Source organism: Lissotriton helveticus, chromosome 11 (genome assembly GCF_964261635.1).
Source record: "Lissotriton helveticus chromosome 11, aLisHel1.1, whole genome shotgun sequence".
NCBI lineage: Eukaryota > Metazoa > Chordata > Amphibia > Caudata > Salamandridae > Lissotriton > Lissotriton helveticus.
Window position 1 is genome coordinate 840,915,819 of NC_136072.1, and position 24,388 is coordinate 840,940,206.

At 48.4% G+C, this 24,388-nt stretch overlaps 1 protein-coding gene across 5 annotated transcripts in view; it reads right to left on the minus strand.

Annotated features, from left to right (window-relative positions):
• LOC144792165 (oxysterol-binding protein 2-like) overlaps positions 1 to 24,388 on the minus strand; it is a 1,552,312-nt gene that overhangs the window by 279,534 nt on the left and 1,248,390 nt on the right. For all 5 annotated transcript variants that reach the window (XM_078667062.1, XM_078667059.1, XM_078667060.1 and 2 more), the window contains one exon: positions 15,289 to 15,352. In XM_078667062.1, the coding sequence (XP_078523188.1) occupies positions 15,289 to 15,352 (64 nt within the window). The remainder of the gene's footprint in view (positions 1 to 15,288; positions 15,353 to 24,388) is intronic.

Below are 24,388 nucleotides of genomic sequence, written 5' to 3' on the forward strand. Positions count from 1 at the left end.
GCACCATCAAAAACGGCGCCCTGAGTAGTGGAGATCCCTGGGGAGAACCTACCCCATTGGTCGTCTGGAGCCGGGTGCCCCTCTGCATCATAGAGCGCCGACTGGAGCCCCGGCTGCTGACTGTGTCTGGCTCCGGCTGTAAAGTGTGGTCTCCTACAAAGAGTGCTGTGGGCTCAACGACTATCGACGAGGGCAACCGGAAGGCGGCTGGGCTGCGCCACACCTGAGGCGAGGGGCTACCTGGCTCGGAGGTGAACGGCGAGCTTCACGGAGAGGCCGAGATCCCACCTGGCCCACCGACCTGCACAGGGCGGACGCCCGGGGCAGAGGCCACCTAGTGAGTGCACCTTACATATCCACCACTACCGGGCTTTGCGCGGGGAGCCCTGCTGACCTCACTACGGCGATCACGGGGTAATAGTTGGAGCCCGGGAGGAGGAGGCCCTTGGCACCAGAGAAGACCCCGAGGCCGGATCGTCGTGGAGGGGGTAGGGTAGACCCCGAACAGATACCCGGAGGACGTTCCATTGCGGGGGGGTCTGCCACTGCTGCGCATCCCTGGGACTCGAACCGACAACCAGAGGGAGACATGGGGAAGACCAAAGGCCCCAAAGGTGAAGGGAGTCCTCCCTCAGAAACACCCGACGACGCCTCGCAACCAGCGACGGACCTGCAACAAATGCAGGACAGGATCCTGGAGGCTATCGCTGCTACGAAAGACGCATTGCACAGCGACATTGCGCAGGTATCAGCTGGCCTAGGACTCCTAAGGGCCGACCATGCGAAACTAGCGGACAGAGTCAAAGACGCAGAGGCCACCCTAAAGGACATTGTACCGGCGCAAAAGTCGATGGAAGGGAAGCTCACGGAGGCACTGGACCGGATCCACACCCTGGAAAGGAGAGCCGAGGACGCCGAAAATTGCAGCCGACGGAACAACGTGCGCCTCGTGGGCCTGCCGGAAAAAATAGAAGGGACGGACATGGTGGGCTTTCTACACGAATGGCTACAGTCGGTGGTGGCCCCGGAGGGTCTTTCCCCCTTCTTCACTCTGGAGAGGGCGCACAGAGTACCATCGAGACCCCCGAAACCGGGCCTCCCACCTCGCCCTGTGGTCATAAAACTTCTACACTACAAGGACAGGGACTGGCTGTTGCAGCGAGCCAGAGAAACCGGCCCATTCCAGGTGGATAACAGTAAGGTGACGCTGTTCCCGGACTACACGTTCGAAACCCAGAAACAGCGTGCCTCCTTCCTTTCTATCAAAAGAGAGCTCCGCACGGAAGGCATACAATATTCGCTCTTGTTCCCAGCCAGACTCCGCGTAGTGGTGGACGAGAACACCCTGTTCTTCCCGACATCAGATGCAGCTTGGACCTGGTGGAATACCTACAAAGCAGGCACGGACGGAGCTAGGTTCAGGGCGGAAGAGGAGCGCCAGGAACATTCCCTCAGACGATCGAAGCGACACCGAGGGCGAGGACGGGGTTCCAAGGGACCGACGACCTTCCAAACAGCGGATGAACGTAGAGCGGCGCTGCAGGCTGTGAAGGAAGTATCGGGGTCGGCACTGACACACTCGGAGAAGGACTCGTGCTCAGAGGGCCAGGGAATGGGCTCGGACACTGAATTATCAGAGCTGGGAGGAGCCAGAGGCCCGAAGGTCACACCGCAGACGTCAGGTGAAATCATCGAGAGCTGAACCCTCGACAAGGTACCTGGTGGGGATGTAGGGGGCTTCTGCGGTTGCTGAGGACTCTGGAGCAGGCCGCTGTGAGACTGAAATGTTATAGACTATGAAGAGTATTGCGGGGCGGGGGTCTGGTGGCAGCACTTACAGGCTTTAGAGGCTAGCGTGCGTACCCCGAGGCCCATAAGGCTGACGTAGCTTTGACTACAGGTTAGTGGCTCTGTGAGCACGTTGCTCAATTGTTTGGATGGGAGCGACTCTTTTGAAGTTAGGTCCTATCCTGGGGGAGGGAGGGCCTGGAGCAGTTGGGGAGACTCTGGGAACTGTCCGAGGAGGGGGGTCTGGGGGTTGGGAGGGGAAGGGAAGGGGCGGGACCGGGCCTGTAGTCCGGATGCAAACTGCTAGATATTCACTTTACGTCCAATGGGACAATGGCTAATGTGGGCCCGTTGAAATGTGTGACCTGGAATGTGCGGGGCCTAAATACCATGACGAAGAGACACAAAATCCACTCATACCTAATTCGCCGTGGAGTGCATATAGCATTCCTGCAGGAAACCCATTTAACCATACAGGAGGGACTTGCGCTTCAGCGTAGATGGAGGGGCCACTTATTCTGTACTACATACTCTGCGTTCGCTAGGGGTGTGTTAATTTGGGTGAGGGCGGGTATACCCCTCCAGGTCACTAGACACACTGAGGACCCGGATGGGAGGTATGTGGCAATCGAGGGTCTGCTTAGAGGCCGACACATTGTGCTCTGTAGCGTATATGCGCCGAATGTAGATCAAGCGACCTATTTTACAAAACTCTCCGGGGTACTTGCCAGCTATATCATAGGTCCAGTGTTAATGGGTGGGGACTTTAATTCCATAGCGGATGTTACACTAGATAGATCACACCCACCGCTGCGCACCTCCCCAGTGTACCGGTTAGCGAAGTGCAGATCTGAATGGCAGGGTACTTGGGACCTGACCGACTGCTGGCGCGCACAGCATCCCGCCGAGCGGGATTACTCATTTTATTCTGGTCTGCACGACTTGCACGTGCACCTGGATTCCTTTCTGTGTTCCCCTGCGGTACTTACTGCAGTGGCCCGGACGGAATACTTAGCACGCACATTATCGGATCATAATCCGCTCCTCCTGACACTAGATTGGATGACTGTACCTCCCAAGATCCCAGCGTGGCGGCTGCGGCCGGACACACTGGACGACCCACCCTTCCGCGCTGAGCTGGGGGATCGGATCACCCAGTACTTTGGGGAGAACGAGGGCACCACCTCCTCCAGAGCAAGAGAGTGGGATGCATTTAAAGTAGTGGTGAGGGGACACTGTATTGGGAAGTATGCGGGAGTACGCAGGACACTGATAGAAGACCTAGAGAAAGCCGAGTGTACACTGCGAGAAGTAGAGCTAAACCGACCTAATCACCCTGAGTTACAGGAGAAAGTGAGTAGGGCACGGGAGGCGGTGGCTGTGGAGGTGGAGCGCCTTCGTAGCTTTGATTACAAGACGTACGTAACGAAGACTCTTGCTGAAGGGGACAAGACTGGATCACTCCTAGCTTGGCTTGCAAACCCCAGAAGAAATAGCCAGCCGATTCTAGCCTTGCGGGGATGTGGGGGCCACATCCACACCACACAACCCGCAATACTGGACTGTTTCAGATCGTACTATGAGAGGTTGTATAGGTCTGAGATGGGTGACAACACTGAAGTGCTGGGAGCCTTTCTGGGCGACCTGCAGCTCCCGCACCTAGACCAAGACCAGGCTGATACCTTGGGAGGCCCCATTGCCTTACCTGAAATAAGGGGCGCAGTGAAGCGAATGGCGCGCAATAAAACACCGGGGATGGATGGGTTGCCCGTTGAGTTCTACGGGAAATATCTAGACCAAATAGCCCCGAGGCTCCAGGTTATCTATAACGAGGCCAAAGAGGCAGGCCGACTCCCCCGATCGATGAGCGAAGCACGGATCCTGCATCCTACAGGCCGCTCTCTATGCTAACGACTGACTACAAAATACTGAGCACGGTGCTGGCCACCAGGCTGTTGTCCCATATGCAAGATCTGGTCCATAAAGACCAATCAGGTTTTATACCCACGAGGAATACCACGCACAACATTCGCAGACTACTACGGCTGGTGGATGCCCCGCCTCCGGAGGCAAGATCCCCCCTAGTATTGGCCGTGGATATAGAAAAGGCCTTTGATAGTCTGGAATGGAGCTACCTATACGGAGTGATGCGCAGGTTTGGCCTAGGAGAGGGATACATACGATGGACGAGGGTGCTCTACTCCTCAGCGAAGGCCAGGGTGAGGGTCGGATCGTTGGTATCAGATCAATACAAAGTGACTCGGGGAACCCGACAGGGGTGCGCACTCTCCCCCCTGCTGTTCGCACTTGCGGTAGAACCGCTCGCAGCAATGGCTAGGAGAGGAGAATACTATAATGGACTGGTCTTCAGGGGAGAACTTCATTACATCTCCTTATATGCGGATGACCTCCTCCTCTTTCTAGATAATGCGGAAGAGGCTGTGGAGGATGCCGAGAAATTATTGGAGCGCTTTGGCGATCTTTCGGGCCTGCGGGTAAACTGGACGAAAACCTGCCTTTTCCCACTTCGGAGGGAGGAGGAAAGCCCTTCACTCCGCTCAAATCTTCGATGGGAACCCCGCTGCCTGAGCTACCTGGGGGTGCACATATACCACGATTCAGCGGATCTCCTAGACGGTAACGTGGGCCGATGTCTCCGTGCCCTGAGGGGTTGCATGCCCTCCTGGGCCACCCTGCCCCTCTCGACGGCGGGCCGAGTTGCACTTCTGAAAATGATTGCCCTGCCGCGACTATTGTATTTCTTCCGGACGCTTCCCATATGGATACCCGGTGCGACCTTCAAACACTTGAAATCAATATTAGTATCCTTCTTATGGGGTACGGGCAGGCGCAGGATTGCACTGGCGACGCTCACCCGCCCTAGAGATGAAGGGGGACTGGCTGTCCCGGATTTTGAGCTATATTACTTAGCAGCTCAGTTGCAATTCTTCACACAGGAAGTGGCGAGAGTGTATCGTGGGCCGGAACAGGAGAGAGAGAGAATGGCACTCCCCGCCATGTCCTGGCGTATATCACCCTACAACAAAAATTGCTACTGCGGGGCTATCTCAAGAGGAACAGACGTTCAGTTTGTGCTGGAACCGCTCGCAGAAGCGAATCGGACCCGGTCACCCTTATGCTCCCGAAATCCCATTGGGCATGGTGACGGCACTACCGCATGGCGGGGACTGGTCGGGACTGCGTCTCTGGGAAGAGGCGGGGCTGCAGATGTTGGGCGACCTATACGAGGACAGGGTGTTGTCTCCTTACCAGACCTTACAAGAGCGGTACGACCTTCCAAGGGGCGACTACTTGCTGCACGCGGCAGTGGTGAGAGCCATACAGGTGCACTGGGGGGGGGGGGGGCTGATGGAGCCTGCAACAACACTGGCGTGTCAGTATACAATGATGGCGGCGGGAACATTTAAAGCCGTTACATGCCTCTATCGCAGAATGATCTCGGAAACACTACTACCTCTTACACCACTTAAAAATAAATGGGAGGCGGACCTGCAATTAGACATCCCGGACACGACATGGGCGCAGCTGGTGCGGAGAGCCAGAAAGAGCACCAGGAACGCACGCTTCCAACTAATACACCTCTATATCCTCCACAGAGCCTACCTCACCCCGAGTAAACTTACAGCGTACTTTCAGGTAGTAGACGCGGCTTGCCCTAGATGCAACCACATAGGAGCTGACCTAGCACATATGTTGAGGGAGTGCCCCGTTCTACAAGAATATTGGAAGGACATTGAAGAGACCCTGAACACAATCACAGACAGGGAGTTGCATTATGACAGCGCGGTCACTATTTTACATTGGTTCCCTCACACAAAAAAGAACAAGTTATCGAGTAAATTTATAGACATGGGCTTACTCATAGCGAAGAGAGAGCTGACTAAAGGGTGGAAGTCAAGGGTGGGACCGACACATAGAAGATGGATAAATGAATTCCTGAAATGGGCAACTGCGGAGAGCACAATTCGTTACCAGCTAGCCCGCCGCAGCTCAGATGATAAGGCGCAGGAGGCAGCAATGGCTTGGGAAATACTGGTACAGGCTCTCAGAGATAACACACTCGATGGGGAAGGGGAGGAGGAGGCAGTAGAAGGATCAGCCCCAACAGTAGAGGGCATGCCTGCGACACTACCACAGGATACACACACGCAGTAAAACACAATAGATCCGAATTCCCACAATATAAGTATTTACATTTGCACCGAACACAGACGCAGGCACCGGGAGGGGTGGGAAGGGCGGGGAGTTATGTGTTGGGGGAATACTGCAGTGGTACAGGTACATCTTCGCTAGCACAACAGGGATACACAGTCCAACGACAGGATAAAAGCAGAGGGCGGAGAACGCTAAACGTTGTCAGAGATGAACAGGACGGCTCAGAGAGAGGCCCGTATGGAGCATTGACGCCGCCCTGCCTCCGGGATGTGGGCTGAATGGCTGTGTTCACCATATCTAGAAAGCATTCAATGAAAGGCGACTCTGTATTATGTGACACTAATTATGACTCTGCATGTAGTACGTAACCCTGCAATAAAAATTGTTTTACAAAAAAAAAAAAAGAATAATAATCGTGAAGAAAGTGCAGTGTGTGTGGATTAGATGCATTCAAATAATGGTGGCCCTTCATAATGTTGAAACAATAGCTCTGTTCCAAGCCTTCATATGGCTCTTAGTTTTTCGAAGTTTTGGATAATGTAATTAGTATGTCTGTTCCCCTTTTAGACATGGCTCTACATCAGCACACTGACACCTAGAAAGGTCAGGATGGTGGATCTCATCTCCAGCCGTATTACTAAATCAGGCTTTCCTTCTCTGTCTCTCAGGTACAACCTAAACAGAGCCACACACACTGCGTGCCACACTCATATTTGGACCAATACGGCTGGTTCCTGTCTGAGATGGCATGGTGGGAAAAAAACGATGTACTGGACTGCGGCTCAAAGTAATTATTGTAGCTGAAATTAATTTAAGCAATCTACCCATCACTTTTTGTTTTCCTCAGTGTGACACACTTAGTGAGATGCGCATGCCTGGATGTTGGCCCATTCTCATTGTGGAATAGGACTCAGGCTAAACCACAAGGATGAGGCACAAATAGGCTGAAACAGGTCTATGGTTGCTTGAGTTCCTGTTCAGTGGAGGCCTGGCCTGCTAGTTTAGGCTGGACTGTACCTAATGGAGCAGGACGAAAGCTGATTTAAATATGGCTAGTCCCTCTCTGAGGTGGCATACTGGGAACAAAATGATGCACTGGTGGCCCAGATTAATTACCAGTGATTGAGAATAATTTAAGCAATCCACTGATCACTTTTTTGTTTTCCATCTAGCCCAAATACATGAATCCTTATCCACTTGGAGAATCATAATCAGCTTAAGGGGCCTATTAGGATGACGGGCGGACATCCTATCAGTCATTGGGACCGCCCACCAGAAGGGCGGGGATCCCGCAGGGGGTATTAGGATGCGGCCGCCACTGTGGCGGGGGCATCTTGCATTTTTAGCATTGTGGCGGGCGGTGCTTAATGCATGAATGCATTTGCATTAACAAAGCACCGCGCGGTGCCTGCCGCTTTGTTAATGCAAATGTGTGCACCCCCCACCTCTCCTTCACTCCGGGGGCCTGCAGGGGCCCCCCCGAAGTGAAGACCGCATGCCTTTCCTTGGCGGCATCCCCGCCATGGAAAGGCATCTGTTTTGGCCCATCATCTTTCCGTCCAACGCGGACCCCCCAACCATCCTAAAGTGGCGGGGGAACATTTCAGTGAGGATGACGGGTGGATTGCCCCCGCCAGGCCGGCGGTGGCTACCGCCAGCCTGGCAGGGGCAATCCGCCCGCCATCCTAATGGGACCCTAAGTACGGAGATCTAGTTAACTCCATTTATTACTCTAGTATGTGGCTGCAAGGAGCAGACAAATACTGCATCAACCATAATGCCAAACAGCACTGCAAAGTATGGACCAACAACAGAAACACTGCCTAATGTAGAAATGCCTCGGACTTTGAAAAACATGTGCAAGAAATTGGGTTGTTAGTTGACAGGGGTGTGAGCCCTGGTCAAGGAGCAACCACAATCCTTGTCAAGGTGAGGCACAAGCCAACCATGAATTAACCTGAGCTCAACCCCCTGTGAGCTTGGCACAGATCAGTCAGGCTTCACTTAGAAGCAATGTGTATAGTATTTGTGTGACAATTCAAACAGTAAAAAAGTGAAAAACAACCCACAAAAAGTATTCCACACAAAGTTAGGAAAATAGAGCTTTCATTTAAAAATAAGACAAGATGTAAATAATAAAAAGCCAATGAGTAAAACGGGAGATGTGCCATTTTAAAGATTTGAGTGAAAATAGCAACAAAAAGAACAAAGCACCTTCTGTGGATATCTGGTCAGGTTCAGTGACGAAATATCGAGGGACATAATATAGAATGCCCAAAATATCAACTCCAATATAAATTTTTTATATTAAAAACAATTAAATAAAACATACTTAAAATAATGTAAAAATCTTAAAATATAAAAATAATAAATGTAATGTAAAAAAAAGTAGAGAATTTGTTGGCTAGCGAGACGGTAAAAATTACTATTCCCACTCCAGTGAGTGCAACAGTAGGGAAAGTGTTGGATAGCTTAGGGGTAAAATTACTATTCCCACTCCAAAGAGTGCAACAGTAGGGAAAGCGTTGGATAGCGTAGGGGTAAAAATTACTATTCCCACTCCAGTGAGTGCAATAGTAGGGAAAGTGTTGGATAGCGTAGGGGTAAAAATTGCTATTCCCACTCCAAAGAGGGCAACAGTAGGGAAAACGTTGGATAGCGTTGGGGTAAAAATTACAATTCCCACTCCAAACAGTGCAACAGTAGGAAAAGCGTGGGATAGCGGGGGGTAAAAAGTACTATTCCCACTCCAGAGTAAAACAGTAGGAAAGCGTTGCATGGCGGGAGGGTAAAAATGACTATTCCCACCCCAGTGAGTGCAACAGTAGGGAAAGTGTTGGATAGCGTAGAGGTACAAATTACTATTTCCACTCCAGTGAGTGCAACAGTAGGGAAAGCTTTGGATAGCGTAAGGGTAAAAATTACAATTCCCATCCAGAGAGTGCAACAGTAGAGAAAGTAATGATTTAATATTAAAATTAAATTAAATTAATTATCAATACCAATAAAAAAATGTATTATAAATAATTACCAATTAATAAAATTAATTATCAATTAAAAACATGAATTACTAATTAATACAAAATTAATACCAATTAATAATTAATTACCAATTAATTATCAATACAGATAAATACAAATATTTTTTAACTTTATTACAATTAAATAACTTCCCACCCTATTGCCCTATAAACTCACAACCCACTCCAAATAAATACAATTAACATAATTATCAATGAATCAATTAATAAAAATTATTTACCAATTAATACAAATTATTTACCAATTAATAAAAATTCATTACCAATTAAAAATTAATTATCAAACCATTAATTATCAATACATATAAATAAAAAGTAATATTTAATTTACTATAATTAAATTATTTCCCACCCTATTCCTCTATAAACCCACAACCCGCTACGGAATTAAATTACGCAAAAACTAAATTACATAACATTCAGTATTTAAAAAAAATTAAACATGCATTACAAAATTAATACATAAAAACACACACACAAAAAAATCAACATTATGGAAATCGATATTTTAAATGAGATATTATGGAATTCGATATTTCATACCTTAAATTCGATATTCTGGGCTGTCTATATTTTAGTAATTCGATATGCTGGGCAGTCTATATTTTTGATTCGATATTTTGGGCAGTCTATATTTTGGAATCGATATTTAGGGTGTTCACCATCTGGTCATGCTGCACCAGAACAAAGTTACAAGTTCACGCTTACTCCGAAGGAGCGAGGACAGGCTACAGGGGCCCAGTTAGGCCAGATGAAAAAAGTAACTTAAGTCCTGTTTTGCATAGCAGTGTGAGGATCTGCGTCAAAGATGCATCGTGCAGCCGAAGCTGTGCTTCGGTTCCAAAATACTGGGAGTATGCGGTGTGACATACTGTGTTGCCATTGAAGATCCCGCCCACAAGGGCTTGCGATGCGAAGCCTGAAGTCGAGGATGCATCACGGAGTCGGGCGATGCGTTGGTTCTGAGGAGCTGTGAAGCTTCCATGCAGGTATACTGTTCTTTAAAGGTTTGGGGTGACAACTACTTGCTTCTAGGGTGGAATTCCCGGCAGTAAACTTCCGGAAAAGAGAAGTACAGATTTTCCCATCCTTGATGGAGACCTTTAGATCAAGAAAGTCTACCTCATGACTACTTATAGTGCCACTTAGATGTAGGTTGAGATCATTGTTATTCAAAGTTTGAATAAATAGCTCTGCCTCTGTCTTAGAACCTTTCCAGAAAATAAATAAATCGTCAATATACCGGTGCCTTCAGATAATTGACGTGACCCATTTCTGATTGTCGTCGGACCAGGCCACCTGCGTCCCCCACCAGCCCACGAACCAGTTCGCATAGCTGGGGGCGAAGCAGGTGCCCATCGCCGTCCCTCTCTTTTGCCCGTAGTATTGTTTCTGGAACAAAAAGATGTTATTGTGCAAACAGAAATGCAAGAATTCGACCAGCATACTATTGTGTTTCATATATTTCAAAGAGCGAGTTCTTAGGAAGTACTGCACTGCTTGTATACCATGGTTGTGTGCTATACATGTGTATAGTCCTGTCACGTCCAGCACTATCATCAGCATGTCGGGTTCCCAGGGTGTATCTGAGATGATGCGAATGAAATCAGATGTGTCCCTTAGATATGATGGGAGAGTTTGGACATGCTCAATCAAAAAGAAATCAAAGAACTGTGACATATTCTCAGTTAGACTGCCCTTCGAAGAGATTATTGGTCTCCCTGGTGGCAGTGTTGAATGTTTGTGAATTTTTGGTAAATGGTAAAAAGTGGGAGTTATGGGCTGTTGACGTGTCAAGAACTTCAGTTCATTCGCATCCAACATCCCCTCTGCTGCCCGTTTGTCAAGTAATAGGTGATATTCCGTGATGCTGGAATTGTATTCATCTTTGTTGATCTTGGTGTAACAGTCTATATCCTTAAGTTGTCGAAGCGCTTCTGTGCAATAGTATTCTCTAGTCATTAAGACGATATTGCCGCCTTTGTCCGACGGCTTACATACTATGTTGATGTTTGATTTCAATTTCATCAGCGCATTTCTTTGGGCCAGTGATAGGTTCCATTGTTTGTTGTTCAATTTAGGGGATCTTTTCATTCTAAGATTTAACAGATCCGTTTTAACAGCTTCCTCGAAAATATCGATAGCATCATGTGGCATCGTGGGAATAAATTTGGATGCTGGTTTAAAGTTTGTTCTTGCTCTGGTCTGAGATACACCGAATTGTTCAGCTAAGTCAGCTAAATCACTGGTTGTTTGGTCTGGATCACTTCTTTGGCTTGCTATAGCTTGCATCAGTTCCAAATCATATTGTTCCAAGTCAGTGGTTTGGTGAGCATTCCCCCTTTGCGGCTCAATGCTTTGAACGTTTTTGAGATTATGAAACCTTTGAAGTTTAAGTTTCCGAGTGAAAAGGAACAAATCTATCCTGGTCTGGGTAAATTCAAAACCACTGGTAGGGCAGAAGGTCAGTCCGTTCTTTAAAACTTGCTCTTCTGTTTTTGATAGTTTGTACGGGGTCGAATTTATGATGGTACGGTCTTCTTGAGCACTTATCTCCTGGTGCCTCTCTTGCTCCTGGTTTGGGTGGCCAAGCCTCGATTGCTTGAGGTGGAAGCCCCCACGTCGTGTCTGTCTTGTCTTTGTTGTCTTTCTGGCGGTTTGCCCTTTACGCCCCTTTGTTGTGTTTGGCGCATCAGCTGAAATTCCTCGCGAAAATGGCTCTGCGAGGTGGATAGAATGGCTGTGCTTGGTGTTGCAGATCTCTCATCCCCTGACTGTTCTGCATCGGTAACATCTGATTCCGATGTGACTGGTTCTGGGGTAACTTGATTGATTGCCTTGCTTCTTAAGGGTTTTCGTGGGGCGTCAAATTTGCATGCAAATGTTAGGATACGACCCTGCGCATAATCTCTGGCATCTCTTTGAAACTTAGACTGCTTCCGTTGTCTAATTTTATCTTCGTATGCCAGTAATCGCATCTTCATTTCTTCCCGCAGGCGATCTATAGTTGTTACATCTGGATCCTGTGAGACGAGGGCTTCCAAATCATCGATTTCCTTTTGGCATTTAGCCCTGTCACTCCACGCAAATTTGATAAGTATTCTCAGCATCCCACCAGACATTTCTGAAGTATATGAGGACCACTCATCTAATAGCTGCGGGTCCGGACTTTCATATGCGGGCACCGTGTAAACACGGAGTCCGCGTGGAATACGTTTTACTGCCAGATATTTTTCAAGGGAGGTAGCCTCCCACCATTTTCTAATTTTGCGTTCATACAATCTTTCTAGCTGTGTGAATGAAGTCTTGAGAGGACTCTTAGCGCTGCCATTGGGTTTGCTGGCTGTAGCTCCTTGCACTGTATCGATGTTAAACAGTTTGTCTATTGTGTTCCGACGTTGATCCGAATACATTGTAATAATGCTCAATGTTCGGTCTAGTGTTAGATTTTACAATTTGTTGCCGCTTTTCTATCTGGCGCGAGTCTTGATGGTCTATGCTTTCGAGTTGAACGCCTCAGCTGGGTTCTTGCAGCTAATCATTAAACGAGCAGAATTGTTCGTCACTGCTGTCGTTATACAATGCGAGGGAAATTGAAAACGGGACGGGTGTGCCGTCAGACTTACCCGTCCGCGTTATCTCTTCCTCGTTATGCCTCCATCTTACGGCGCTGCTTCTGTGACCACAGCGGTGCACGGCGATGTCAGTTACGCTCCATTTCCATCACAAAACGCCATACAGCACTCTGAGGCGGGTGCATGTCCGTAACGCGGTGATGGAGACCACGGTCACTATTAACGCTCCAGATTTCTTTTACTTCGGCAAAAGAATGGACGGCACTCCACAACTCTCGTATTCAAAACTATTATGAATTATTCAAAAAATCAAAACAGGACGCGTTTCGGCATCACGCCTTCGTCTGCTGTGACTGGCGCCAAATTCATTGGCAATTTAAATAAAGTTATGTGTTCACGTTGATCTCTTGTTAATTAAACACAAAAGAGGGACTAAACAATGTGTATACATGGCGGCCATGTTGTAGTAGGTTGAAATGATACATGAATTGTATGGCCTTGGCTGTGAAGCTTCCATGCAGAGTCCGACGATGTCGTCAAGACTGCCATCAATGAGGAATGGGAAGGCCTGCGGCGATGATGCATCACACAGTCAGCGGTTCCGAAGGAGGCTGCGGGATGCAGTATGTAATGCAGGTCTTTCCGATCGGTCAAGTCCACCTAGCCGTGGCGATACGTTGGTTCTGCTCGGGGTTGCGCTACACCACAGAGGAGATGCGTTGGGTCCACTCGATCCACATAGGCTGACAAGTATCTCCCAAGGGTCCAGGACTCACCAGCCAATTAGCCCTTGAAGCCCTTGAAGTCGTTCTGGGTTCAAGAGTTGCAGGTTTAGTCCATCTCACCCAGACAAGAAGGCAGCAGGTCAGCACAGTAGAGCAGCAGTCTCTTCAGGCCAGCAGTCAAGCAGAATGGCAGTCCTTTCCACAGCACATCAGTTCTTCCTGGCAGAGTAGCCACAGGTCCAGAAGTGTACAGAAGTGTTGGTGTCTGAGGTACAGTATTTATACCCAGTTGTGTCTTTTAAGTGGGGAGAAGAATCTAGCCGCAGATCTTTGAAGTGCACAGATGCCCTGCCTTCCTGGCCCCGGACCAAACAAACTGCAGGGGGTATTTGTAATGTTTGTGTATTTTTAGTTTGGTTCATATAGAAAGAATAAGTAAAGTTTTCCTAACAATAACCACGGATTAACCTATGTTTTCTTCCATGAACACATATATATGCTTAGACATTTGAAACCTAACTGTATATATACACACATCGATACATACAAAGTAAGATTTTAACATTTTAAGCAAACAGTCTGTTTTTCTGTGGGTTTCCTGGCACATTTAACAACTGTGGTTGCAAGGCCCGAGGGAGGCCTAGTAAATAAAGGTAGGGTATGGGACCCATATGGTCCCCCTCTAGGTATGCCAGTGACATACTGGAAGTATATTTAGAGGAATACGGTGTGCTATAAATTGCCCTTAGCAGGCAAAACTTCACTTTGTTTTGGTGTTATCTGGTGGTGTCTCATGTGTTAATTACTCAGCCTGACACTTATTTAATTTCTTCCTTCTTGCCTACAGTGCCTCTCCAAGCATGTCTAATTTTATGAGTCATACCTTATGTCCTGTCCTTCCTCGAAGCTTATTAAACTTGTTTCTACTTAGATCTCCACCCATCTATTCGCCACATTGTTTTTCAGATTTCTTGCTAATTCAGTGTATTTTCGCCCACAGACTTTCTTGTTTAGATCCACGTCCATCTCTGCATGCATCTACGTTACTCCTCTCCCACAAATGCATCCTACCCATTTCTTCATATGCCAGTTTTACTGCTTATATGCTCCTTTCACTCTACCTCTTCCCTTATGCCAGTTTACGGCTTGAAGCATTGCAAGGTACAATGAAGCAAACAAACATATCTTATAAGCCAAGTTGAAGTTTAAATTCTAAACACACCAACTAGCCTTACTGTTTCTTTCCCTAACACCTGTTGGACAGAATTCTCTGTTAACATCTAGGGCTAAATATAAAAAGCAGAATAGAGGTCGAGATCGACCTGATTCACTGAATGTGCTGTTTGCGACCTCAAAAATGCTTTTTTTATGCACAAACACCAAACGGCGATTCTACAGAATCGCAATTTGGGTTTGCGATTCGGTATTTGAAAAGGGCGTGTTTAGGACGTCTCTTCCAAATACTGAATCATAGAGGTATGTATTAGTGTTTTGCTACTGAAATGCAGTGGCAAAACTATAATATTTTACCAACACCTCAAAGGAGGTTGTAACCTATTTGCAAACAGAAAGTGGTCTCCAAGGAACTCTTTCCTCTTTCAGAATTTAACAAAAACATTTTTAAGAGGAGGCAGTCTACTCTCAAAAAATGAAAGTTAAAAGTTTAATTTTACTTCTTGAAACACATCCCACTTTTCTTTAAGGAAAATGAAATTGCGATTTGCAGAAAATTGTAATTTGGAAATCTCCATTCCCAATGTTAGCACATCTGGCCCCTAAAGAGGTTTCACTTGGAAAATCACAAATAGTGACTCAATATGGTATTGATGTGTAAAAAGAAATACGGAGAAATGGCCACGACTTGCAACGTATTTCAAATTTAGACTTTCTCTTAAGGCCAGAAAACAGATAATGAAATGGGTTTGTCTTGAGTTCTATGGAACAGTTCTGCAATGAAAAATATATTTTAAAGTTGAAACTTACGCTGTCGTGAAAGTCACCGTCTTCGGAGTTTCCCACACTAGGGCTGCTGCAGCTTTTGACACTCCTGTAAGGAAATGAGAAGAGAGTGGAACAATGAACTTTACACTTTTGAGTGAAGCAGGTGTCATCAATGTTAGTTCAAAGTAAGTGCGTCAGTGGAAAAATATTCCTTAAGTCTGGAATCATGTAAGTTAGGAAAAGCACAAACCAAGAATTAAAGAGTAACTTCCAATGAGCACAGTAAGAGTCACATCTGGTGGGTTATCTATAATTATTCAAGAAGAACGAAGGATATTAGAGCCGTGTGTCAGAAACCAGTTTCAACTTATTAATAAACATTGATAAGGCCAATAAAACATTGGCAGCCCACCTTTTGACTTTATCAATGCTTATGTTATTATTCAGGGCTTGTATTTATTGTCGGGGAACCAGCCATGCTCTAATCCATTTAAAAAGCTGGCTAAATGCAAAAATACGGTTTTGATCTCAAATAGCACACATTGCCATAACTTTGGGTTTGGAAGAGCTCCTTGTGAAAGAGCATGCAGGGGGGGGTAGCCAGTGGATGAAATGGGCTGAGTCACTGCCTCCATGCTGTAGCAGTGAAAGAAAAATGCGAATGACACACTAACAGATCAATGGAAGAAACCAGCTTCCCGAAAGCCCCTATGAACTAATATTTTATACATGTAACTATAGTCAAATCAAAAGGTAATTCCTAACGCCGACTCTACAGAAACACGTGGCCAGCAAATATATACATCCAGGGACTTCTTTGTAGATATATTTCCTAACTCAATAAACTATAGCTTAAAATGGTTTTTGAATTTATAAGATTCCTATCAAATTCTTGGCTTGTGCTTCTCTTAAACTTCTGCAAGGAAACCAGCTAGCTACATCTGTCTGGAGATATAAATACGATGCTTATTCCAGCTGAAAACATCTACTGATAACTTCAAATTGGCACAAAGTTAGGTTCCTATCCTACACTTAGCATGTTAAACTTGTAAAACTGTCTAAATCTAATATATAATTTTATCATCCTGTTTTAATTCGAGGTTTAAATCCGATCATATTGTTTTATTATATTATGTGTGATGGCGTAACAAACGCCCCGCCTCTCTTCAGTAAATGAAGGGGGACCCGGCCCCCCTCAGCTCTTCTGTGAGAGAGGCTTGCGCTGAAGCCTGCTCCGAGCCCCTCGCCCCCTCCCTCTGACTGAAGAGAAACAATTGTTTCTCTTCAGTCAGAGCGCCAGGCCGGAAAGAGGATGGGGTGGGGGCCCAGAGAGCAGGAGGCAGCACAGATCACTGCTCGGGACCCTGACAAGGGTGGGAGTGGGGGCCCCAGTCAGAGAGTGTCATTAGGATAACGCTCTCCCAACATGTATCCCCTCCTCCACAACTTCACGTTTTTTTTTACTGGCTACTCACACTCTTTCAAATGCACCGCTCCCACCATTTGCGCCGCTCCTGCCACCAGTAATACGCATCTTCCTGGCCCTCCGCTCACGTACCTGCAGCATAAAATAGTTAGAAACAGCTCACGTCCCTCAGGTCCAAAAACATTCACTTGTCTAACCTGCAATCGCATCATTCAATCTGCTCCTTCTCGACACCTACAGCCGGCAACAAGTCCTTTAAAACTAAGGCAGATTCGACAGTCCGCTCCTACCAGCCCTTGTCAAAAATTAATTAAAAAGAGTCACACTATCACAAAAGCTTCTTTGTCGCGCTTCTTTACAGTGTACTAATGCGTCCTGTAGTGTGTGATATTTTTTTATTAAAAATTGGACTCAAATCACAAACGTGCCTTCATGGTATTGCATGCTGCTGAAGTCGATAAGATGGTAGGGTGACCAGGCCTACAGATTTCGACCGGCTGCTGCAGAATTTTCTACTTCTGCCCAGGGACCCCAAAAAAAGGAAATACTTGCGCCTGTACTGGTTCTTAGATAGGGGCAAGTAAAAAATGTTGGGAGTGTTTTTTTTTTAGCCTTTTAGCAAACACACGAACACTTAGCAGTTGTTTCCAAATTTAAACTAATTTACATGCAAGTTGAACTGATAGGTGCGCAGTGATGTGTAAATTAGATGTTAAGAGTGCAGGCCGACCGACACGTCCCCGCAGGGGACACAAGTAAGAGGGCGGCCACCGTAGTGCCACAGGATGGCACACGGGGCAGCCCAGCTCTTTAGCTCTTTGGGACCCTGGAGGGTCCTCCCGCGCGTCACTTCCTTATGGGGGTGGGCGGGGGAGAGTATATATTCCTCCCCCGCCCACCGAGCGGCCTCTTTGTCCGCTGTCCCCTCACCCGGACGCCGTTTGGGTGTCCTCTAGTAGCTCTGTCCAGAGGCCGGGGCGGGCGGTCGGCCTGCACTCTTAACATCTAATTTACACATCACTGCGCACCTACCTTAAGATGTCTAACTCTCAATCAGCTCTCTGCCCCTAGCTTCTTCTCATATCTCACTTACTCTCACTCTTAATCACTCTCTTTTCCTACCTCCCCTGTCTCCCCTTTCCCCTCAGTACCTCCTCTCCCCCCTCTCTCTCCTCTCTCACCCTCCTCTCTACCCTGGAATGGAATGGAATATATACGTGTATAGCGCAGACTGTCACCCTGCGGGTACCCTCTCTCCCTTCTCTCCTCTTCCCTCTCCCCACTCTCCCACTCAGCTCACTCTCCCCTCTCTCCCCTCACCTCTTCCCTCTCTCCTCACTCTCCCCTCTCCTCACTCTCACCTCTCCTCTCCCTCTCTACCCTCCCCTTTCTCCCCTCCCCCTCTCTCCTTACTCTCCCCTCACTCTCCCCACCCCCCTCTCTCCTCACTCCCCCCTCTCTCCAATCCCTCTATCCTCACTCACCCCTCTCTCCTCGCTTTTCCCTCTCTCCCCTCCATTTCCCCTCTCCTCCATCTCCCCTCTTTTCACTCTCCCCTGTCCTCACTCCCCCCTCTCCAATCCCTCTCTTCCCCTCTCTCCTCACTCCCTTCTCTCTTCACTCCCCTCTCTCCTCACTCCCCCCTCTCCCCTCCATCTCCCCTCAGTCTCTTCTCTCTGTCTTATGATGTCTGCCCTGCCACCATTTACTTCGGACCCTCACCCTCACACCTCATCACCCTCACACACCCTCACACCCTCTCACCCTCACACCCTCCACCAGGGGCATAACAAACTCACCCGAAGCCCCTCTCTTCAGTAAATGAAAGGGGCCCCCTCAGCTCTTCTGTGAGAGAGGCTTGCGCTGAAGCAAGCCTCTCTCCCTCCAAAGCAGGTGCAGGCTGTCTGCAGCCTGGACTGAGCCCCTTGCCCCCTCCCTCTGACTGAAGAGAAACAATGTAACAAGTTAAATTGTTTCTCTACAGTCAGAGGCAAGGCCGGAAAGAGGATGGGGTGGGGTCCCAGAGAGCAGGAGGCAGCACAGAGCACTGCTCGGGACCCTGACAAGGAAGGGAGTGGGGGCCCCCAAAGACAGCATTCTCCAGGGCAACGCTCATATGAGAAGGGACGAGGCAGCAAAACGGTGCCCTCAGGTAGGCACTCTTGTTAGAACGCACCATGTGGGCAACCGCAGGGGGGTATAAGGGGGGCCGAGAAGGGTTCAAGGCAGAGGGGAGAAGGGTGCAAGGCAGAGGGGAGAAGGGTGCAAGGCAGAGAGGAGAGGGGAGAAGGGTGAATGGCAGAGGGGAGAAGGGTGCATGGCAGAGGGGAGAAGGGTGCATGGCAGAGGGGAGAAGGGTGCATGGCAGAGGGGAGAAGGGTGCAAGGCGGAGGGGAGATGGGTGCAAGGTAGAGGGGAGATGGGTGCAAGGCAGAGAGGAGAAGGGTTCAAGGCAGAGGGGAGAAGGGTGCAAGGCAGAGGGGAGAAGGGTGAAAGGCAGAGGGGAGAAGGGTTCAAGGCAGAGGGGGGCAGAGGGGAGAAGGGTTCAAGGCAGAGGGGAGAAGGGTTCAAGGCAGAGGGGAGAAGGGTTCAAGGCAGAGGAGAAGGGTTCAAGGCAGAGAGGAGATGTGAGAAGGGTGCAAGGCAGAGGGGAGAAGGGTGCAAGGCAGAGGGGAGAAGGGTGCAAGGCAGAGAGGAGAGGGGAGAAGGGTGAAAGGCAGAGGGGAGAAGGGTGCATGGCAGAGGGGAGAAGGGTGCAAGGCGGAGGAGAGAAGGGTGCAAGGTAGAGGGGAGAAGGGTGAAAGGTAGAGGGGAGAAGGGTGCATGGCAGAGGGGAGAAGGGTGCAAGGCAGAGGGGAGAAGGGTGAAAGGCAGAGGGGAGAAGGGTTCAAGGCAGAGGGGAGAAGGGTTCAAGGCAGAGGGGAGAAGGGGTCAAGGCAGAGGGGAGAAGGGTTCAAGGCAGAGGGGAGAAGGGTTCAAGGCAGAGAGGAGAAGGGTTCAAGGCAGAGAGGAGATGTGAGAAGGGTGCAAGGCAGAGGGGAGAAGGGTGCAATGCAGAGGTGAGAAGGGTGCAATGAGAGAGGACAAGGGTGCAAGGTAGAGAGGAGACGGGTGCAAGGCAGAGAGGAGATGGGTGCAAGGCAGAGGGAAGAAGGGTACAAGGTAGAGAGGAGAAGGGTGCAAGGCAGAGGGGAGAAGGGTGCAAGGGGGAGGGTGAGAAGGTTGCAAGGCAGAGGGGAGAAGGGTGCAAGTGGGATGGTGATGACGGGATGTATGATAAAACAACGCGATCATTTTGATTGCGGTACTTTACATTGTGGATTTTACAACGCAAGTCGTTACAACGACTTGCGTTGGAGGGCGCGGATTGAGGATCATTATAATTTTATATTCCAACACCAGTCCACGTAACAGTAGGGAACGTGTTGGAATATAAAATGACAATATTTCTTAACCAACAGCGCCATCCAGCGCAAGTCGTAGTAACGACTTGCGTTGTAATGGCAGCGAGGTAAAGGTCGTGCGGAGTAAACACCGCGTTGTAAACGACGTTTACCGTGATGAAGTAAAAAGTGCCCCCCACCCACTCGAAACATTTCTGCGGACGCCCATGGCAACGCACACTACTTTGTGAGAGAGTGGAGAGACAGTGGAGTGAAAGAGAGAGTGGAGAGTGAGAGAGAGAGTGGAGAGAGAGAGTGTGTAGAGAGACAGGAGAGAGAGAGAGAAAGAGAGAGAGTAGAGAGAGAGGGTGGAGAGAGAGACAGTGGCGGGAGACAGTGGAGGGAGACAGTGGAGGGAGACAGTGGAGAGAGAGAGAGTGGAGAGAGACAGTGGAAAGTGGAGCGAGACAGTGTGGAGAGAAAGTGGAGAGAGAGTGGAGAGAGAGTAGAGAGTGGAGAGAGACAGTGGAGAGAGAGAGTGGGAGAGAGTAGAGAGAGAGAGAGAGAGTGGAGAGAGAGTGGAGATAGACAGTGCAGAGAGAGAGTGGAGAGAGAGTGGAGAGAGTGAGCGAGAGAGTGGAGAGAGAGAGTGGAGAGACTGGAGAGAGAGAGAGTGGAGAGAGAGTAGAGAGAGAAGAGAGCGAGAGAGAGGAGAGAGAGAGAGTGGAGAGAGAGAGTGGAGAGAGAGAAAGAGTGGAGAGAGAGAGAGAGTGGAGGTGGAGAGAGAGAGTAGAGAGTGGCGAGAGAGAGTGGAGAGAGAGAGAGTGTGTAGAGAGACAGGAGAGAGAGAGAGAGTAGAGAGAGAGGGTGGAGAGAGAGACAGTGGAGGGAGACAGTAGAGGGAGACAGTGGAGGGAGACAGTGGAGAGAGAGTGGAGAGAGAGAGAGAGTGTGGAGAGAGACAGTGGGGAGTGGGGAGAGACAGTGGAGAGAGAGAGTGGAGAGAAAGTGGAGAGTAGAGAGTGGAGTGAGACAGTGGAGTGAGACAGTGGAGAGAGGCAGTGGAGAGAGACAGTGGGGAGAGAGAGTAGAGAGAGAGAGAGTGGAGAGAGAGTGGAGATAGACAGTGGAGAGAGAGAGTGGAGAGAGTGAGCGAGAGAGAGTGGAGAGAGTAGAGACTGGAGAGAGAGAGAGAGTAGAGAGAGAGAAGAGAGAGAGAGAGTGGAGAGAGAGAGAGTGGAGAGAGAGAGAGAGTGGAGAGAGAGAAAGAGTGGAGAGAGACAGGAGAGAGAGAGAGAGTAGAGAGAGAGGGTGGAGAGAGAGACAGGTGTGGGAGACAGTGGAGGGAGACAGTGGAGAGAGAGAGAGAGTGGAGAGAGAGAGTGGAGAGAGACAGTGGAGAGAGAGAGTGGAGAGAAAGTGGAGAGAGAGTAGAGAGTGGAGAGAGACAGTGGAGAGAGACAGTGGTGAGAGACAGTGGGGAGAGAGAGTAGAGAGAGAGAGTGAAGATAGACAGTGGAGAGAGAGAGAGTGGAGAGAGAGTGGAGAGAGTGAGCGAGAGAGAGTGGAGAGAGTGGAGAGACTGGAGAGAGAGTGGAGAGAGAGTAGACAGAGAGAATAGATCGAAAGAGAGTGGAGAGAGAGAGAGTGGAGAGAGAGTGGAGAGAGAGAAAGAGTGGAGAGAGAGAGTGGAGGTGGAGAGAGGAGAGAGAGTAGAGAGTGGAGAGAGACAGTGGAAAGATACAGTGGAGAGAGACAGTGGGGAGAGAGAGTGGAGAGAGAGTAGAGAGAGAGTGGAGAGACCGTGGAGAGACAGTGGAGAGAGTGAGCGAGAGAGAGTGGAGAGAGAGTGGAGAGAGAAAGTGGAGAGATTGGGGAGGGAGAGAGTGGAGAGAGAGTAGAGAGAGAGAGAGAGAGAGAGAGAGTGGAGAGAGAGTGGAGAGAGAGAGAGAGAGAGAGTGGAGAGAGAGAGTGTGGAGGTGGAGAGAGTGGAGAGAGAGAGGAGAGAGTGGATAGAGAGTGGATAGAGAGTGGAGAGAGAGAGAGTGGAGAGATAGAGGGTGGAGAGAGAGAGAGTGGAGAGAGAGAGAGTGGAGAGATAGAGGGTGGAGAGAGAGTGGAGAGAGAGAGGCGAGAGAGAGAGTAGAGAGAAAGGAGAGAGAGTGGAGAGAGAAGAGAGAGAGGAGAGGAGAGAGAGAGAGAGAAGAGAGAGTGGAGAGAGAGAAGAGAGACTGGAGAGAGAGAGTGGAGAGAGAGAGAGTGGGGAGAGAAGGGAGGAGAGGAGAGAGAGAGAAGAGAGAGTGGAGAGAGAGAAGAGAGAGAGGAGAGAGAGAGTGGAGAGAGAGTGGGGGAGAGAAGGGAGAGAGAGTGATTGGAGAGAGAGTGGAGGGAGACAGTGGAGGGAGACAGTGGAGAGAGAGTAGAGCGAGAGAAAGTGAGAGAGTGGAGAGAGAATGGAGAGAGAGTGGAGAGAGAGACAGTGGAGAGAGAGACAGTGGAGATAGAGTGGACAGAGTTGAGAGAGAGAATGGAGAGAGAGAAATGGAGTGGAGAGGAGAGAGAGTGGAGAGAAGAGAGAGGAGAGAGAGAGTGGAGAGACGGAAGAGAGACTGGAGAGAGAGAGAGTGGAGAGAGAGTGGGGGAGAGAAGGGAGAGAGAGTAGAGCGAGAGAGAGTGAGAGAGTGGAGAGAGAGTAGAGAGAGAGAAAGTGGAGAGAGAGACAGTGGAGAGAGAGAGACTGTGGAGATAGAGTGGACAGAGTTGAGAGAGAGAATGGAGAGAGAGAGATAGAGTGGAGAGAGAGAAGAGACTGACTGACTCAGAGACTGAATACTGACTGACCGAGAGACTGACTGGCTGAAAAACTGACTGAGTGAGCGAGACTGGCTGACTGAGAGAGAGAGACTGACTGACTGACTGAGAGAGAGAGAGACTGACAGACAGACTGACTGACTGACAGACTGACTGAGAGAGACTGAATGACAGAGAGAGATACTGACTGACAGAGAGAGAGAGAGAGACCGGCTGACAGACTGACAGAGAGAGAGAGACTGACAGACTGACTGACTGACAGACTGACAGAGAGAGAGAGAGAGAGAGAGAGAGAGAGAGACTGTGATGGAATTGGGGTCACAGTGTGTATGAAGCTATGCAATGCCTCTTAAGATTGCTATTGTCTACTAATAAAAATGCATTATCAAAATTTGCTCTTTGTAGTTACATCTGCTTCTAAAATACTGCAATGTTGCATTGTCTAATGTTTTAAAATGGAAACGAGAAGGAGCAGTAGATGCACTTTTGTCAAAACTGAACGATAAGTGGACCCGATGTTGTATATCATGACAGGAGTCTGCATCAGGAAACCCATCTAAAATTGGGCAAACTTCCCCGACGTACTGATGGCAGGGACCCTGTAAAAAATGGACCACCACCTATGATAGCCTGCTGGCAAACTAAGCCCAACCTTTGACTCCACCATCCAGTGTTACTTATAACGGCTGTATTGGTGACAGTGGTCTAACAATCGCCCCGCATCCCCTGCAGTATGGCGGGTCGCTGGCTTGAGAGCTCTAGACTGGCACGGAGGATGGGAGGGGGCCCCCTCCATGTAGTTTGCAGGGGGGCCCCCTTAAGTTTCGTTATGCTACTGAAAATATTCAAGAGTCCAAAACGTTAAAGTATCTGTTCAAATTAATACACACAACTGCTTGTTAACGGTACTGCTTATAATTAACAAAGCAAAAAAATAAAGGTGGAAAACAAAAAGATAATTATTAATGACGTGATTGTCATTTTGATGCATGGGTTACGGATCAGAATAATTCTTTCATCAATTTGATAATCCCAGAAGTTACATTTGTGCCTATAGTTTGAGCTTTTGAGTAAATGAATGTATAAAACTCTATCCAATGACAAGAAGGATGGCTTGCTTTAAAAAAATTATATGTATTGAACTTTTCAGACATACATGAACCTTCTAATCAAAGGCACATGAGCAACCAAAACCATTGTTTTATAAAGAAGATGGCTTGAATGTGCCCAAGATTAATACATGACCAATTGTCAGATGACAGTACAAAGAGTACTGTAAAGGAAATGGGGAAGGACCACCTACGTCTATCTATCAACATTGTCCTAAGCAGGGTACCAGAATCCTGCATATGTGGAAAGCACAGAAGTAGTAATGTGTAAACATTCGAGTTTAATGTTTGATACTGGAGTGAATGTGTGTGTGTTTTCTGTGGACAATCACCAAGCATGGCTGAAATCTGGCTATTGTCAAATTATATAAGGAAATAGAGGTAGCTTAGACTCTGGGAAATAAACTTGTAAT